The 2,830-nt window shown below is 26.6% G+C and overlaps 1 protein-coding gene across 1 annotated transcript in view; it reads right to left on the minus strand.

Annotated features, from left to right (window-relative positions):
• Positions 1–5: 5 nt before the first annotated feature.
• LOC105457010 (short-chain dehydrogenase/reductase family 16C member 6-like) overlaps positions 6–2,830 on the minus strand; it is a gene marked incomplete at its 3' end in the record, with an annotated part of 5,563 nt that continues 2,738 nt past the window's right edge. The window contains exons 2-5 of the mRNA XM_011701407.1: positions 1,789–1,935; positions 838–992; positions 515–691; positions 6–105 (exon numbers count right to left, since the gene is read on the minus strand). Of these exons, the coding sequence (XP_011699709.1) occupies positions 6–105; positions 515–691; positions 838–992; positions 1,789–1,935 (579 nt within the window). The remainder of the gene's footprint in view (positions 106–514; positions 692–837; positions 993–1,788; positions 1,936–2,830) is intronic.

A 2,830-nucleotide genomic window follows, 5' to 3' on the forward strand; every position in this document is an offset into this window, starting at 1 on the left:
TAGACCGTTCCATAAGAACTTCCAAAAAGTCCTGCTATTGACGAAATTGCCACAACATGACCGTGATTTTTTTCTATCATACTTGGCAAGAATGCTCGTAATGTCTGGAAATAATATTCCTTTGTAAACAACGGATAAAAGTTTAGTTAAGTACATGATCGTCCAAATCATACGGTATATCTTTAAATTACAAGTGGCAAGCAAATACAATTACATTTATTTCAAAAAATGACATTAGTTGCTCTAACGGTTATTTTTTATATTACGAGATATCAACATGTGTTTTATGAGAAAACCCAAATATCTTGCCGATTTTAACATACCATTTTGATGATAAATGCTTAAAAATATTCAATTCTTCCAAAGAGGCATTTTTCCTATTAACACGCGTAAGAATTCATTTATAAAAACTTGTTTTTTATTTTAATCTATATTACAATACCTCTATAATGTCATATATTCAGAGCAAAAAAAATTCTTCTTTCCGTTTCTTCGACAGATTATATTACTTGCTCAATAATGCGCTTTCAGGTTGACGTCTATAACTCGTTCAATATCGTCGAAGCTTTGATTTAGTAACGATTTAGCAATTCCTACACCGGCGTTGTTGATCAAGATAGTAACGTCACCCACTTCTTTTTTTACTTTCTCCGCTACCCGGAAGACTTCTTCCCTATCTGCTACATTACATCTATCAAACCTGATTAAACTTTAATCAATACTGACAATTTTACTTTATAGTTTGCAAGTATTGTATTTGTGCACATAATGTTAATTATATTTGAATACTTTTCTCATTTTAATTGAATCTTGTAAAAAAAAGCAGTATTAATTTACCGATATGCATATACAGAATCTATTCCCATGTTTTTAATATCATCCATCGTTTGGTTGGTGTTTTCTTCATTTTTACTCCAACATATGATTGTTGCCCCTAAAAAAGCGTAGCCAATCGCTAATTCTTTACCAATGCCATGACCTGCACCTGTTATCTATGATAGTATATACATATAACGTATAATTTAAGTTATAAATATTATAAATTATAGTTCATAACTTTTAAGTTTGTAAAATAATCGATGTTATATTTTCTAGCTAAATTTTCATGTTATTTATGCTTTGAAAGAATTAAGTTACGAAATTGCTTGACAAAATACATAGGAAAACGAATGCATCAAATAGCAAGTTTACAGCATATAGGGAGACAATCAGCAACTAAACATAACATAAAATACTCAACATAATTTGCATTTCCCAATGAGAAATAGTTGCCAATTAGACATCAAATTGATGTTGAATTTTGGTTAGTTTATTTGTAATTATTGTATCAATATTGATTCAACATTAATTTAATTATTTCTCACTGGGTTATCTGTGGTAAAAAAGAAAGAAAGGCTAATTAGATAGAGAGAAAATAGAAAATTTAAAATGTTAAATATAAAAATATTAGTGTCATAAGTTTTGTGTGTATTTCTCTCTCTATTTTATGATATCTATACATATAAGATAAAATTTATTTAAGATGAATCTATATAGGATAAATTAATTTTGATGAAACGAAATAATTTACACTTAAATTTAACATTTTATAATTTTAACCTTTTAAATTTAGTATTATTTTAATTAATTTTAACACACACACACACACACATAAAATTTTATAATATAACGGTATAATTTTTAATAAATTCTCACGTAATAAAAATAATTTATCTTTTCAAATATTTAAATTTATAATTATATTCTTTTTACATAACAATATTTATAGATTAGAAATTGCTTACGTACCAAAACAATTTCACCATCTACGTCTTTCTTCTTTGGTGGGACGATTAATCTGTACACATTTTCGCAAATGTAGTATACAATTTTCAAAACAAGCAATAATATCTCTGCTAGAAAAAGTAAAGTATTGTATGCTTTTACTCCGATTGTCTGAAAATTAATGATTTTTTAATAAGAAGTATAATATCAGTTGATGGAAACGTATGTGTTTATTATTAAATATAATAAATCTTCCGTTAAATCTTTAATAGAACTTACACAGTTTGAATGATCTTGACTTTGATATATGTTATAGGAGGTTCGTTCCTGAGTAACTTTGCCTTAATAATTCAGTGGTAGATTCTTATAATTTCTGAAATATTCAAAGTTAAAACACAAGGTAAATCTCTTGTTTAAAAAAGGTTCTAATGACCTATATCAATCTTTAAAATATCAAGATTTATATATAGATCAAGGTCAGCCAAGTTGTAAGTTTTCTTTTTTTTTTTTAGATTTTTATTGTTTATCTTTCATGTGTGACTATTTTAAAATTTTTTTAAATGTTAAAAAATTCATGAAACATCTATCTACATTATATTTGACGGTTTTATAGTTATTTTAATAAACATTGTTTATGAAATATTTTATTTTCAATTTTAAATAAAAATGAGCAAAAGAAATGTTTGTACTTTTTTTACAAAAGAGAAAATCTTTTTAAGGCTTTAGGTACTTCAAAGTAGATAAATGTTTAAGGAAAAAAAAAATTTAATAGACATAGATTTGATACGTCTGTATGAGATTTGTTTTAGTGATATGTTATAATCTTTCTAACAAGGGAACACACGGAAGTGTCCCCCTCCGATTTCAATGAGCTTTGGATATGTTAAATTACAAACAAAGATAAGATACTACAATTTTTGCATTCGTGCTGAGTCGCACGTTAAGGGGGTGAAACATCCCTTAGAAAAAAATCGGTTTTATTTTTTCAATGCGAATATCATCGATACTACGAGAGATAGAAAAAAATAGTTCTGAATAAAAGTTGAATGGCTTTAAGAGTACTTTA

Source organism: Wasmannia auropunctata, unplaced genomic scaffold (genome assembly GCF_000956235.1).
Source record: "Wasmannia auropunctata unplaced genomic scaffold, wasmannia.A_1.0 LD335407.1, whole genome shotgun sequence".
NCBI classification, from domain to species: Eukaryota; Metazoa; Arthropoda; class Insecta; order Hymenoptera; family Formicidae; genus Wasmannia; species Wasmannia auropunctata.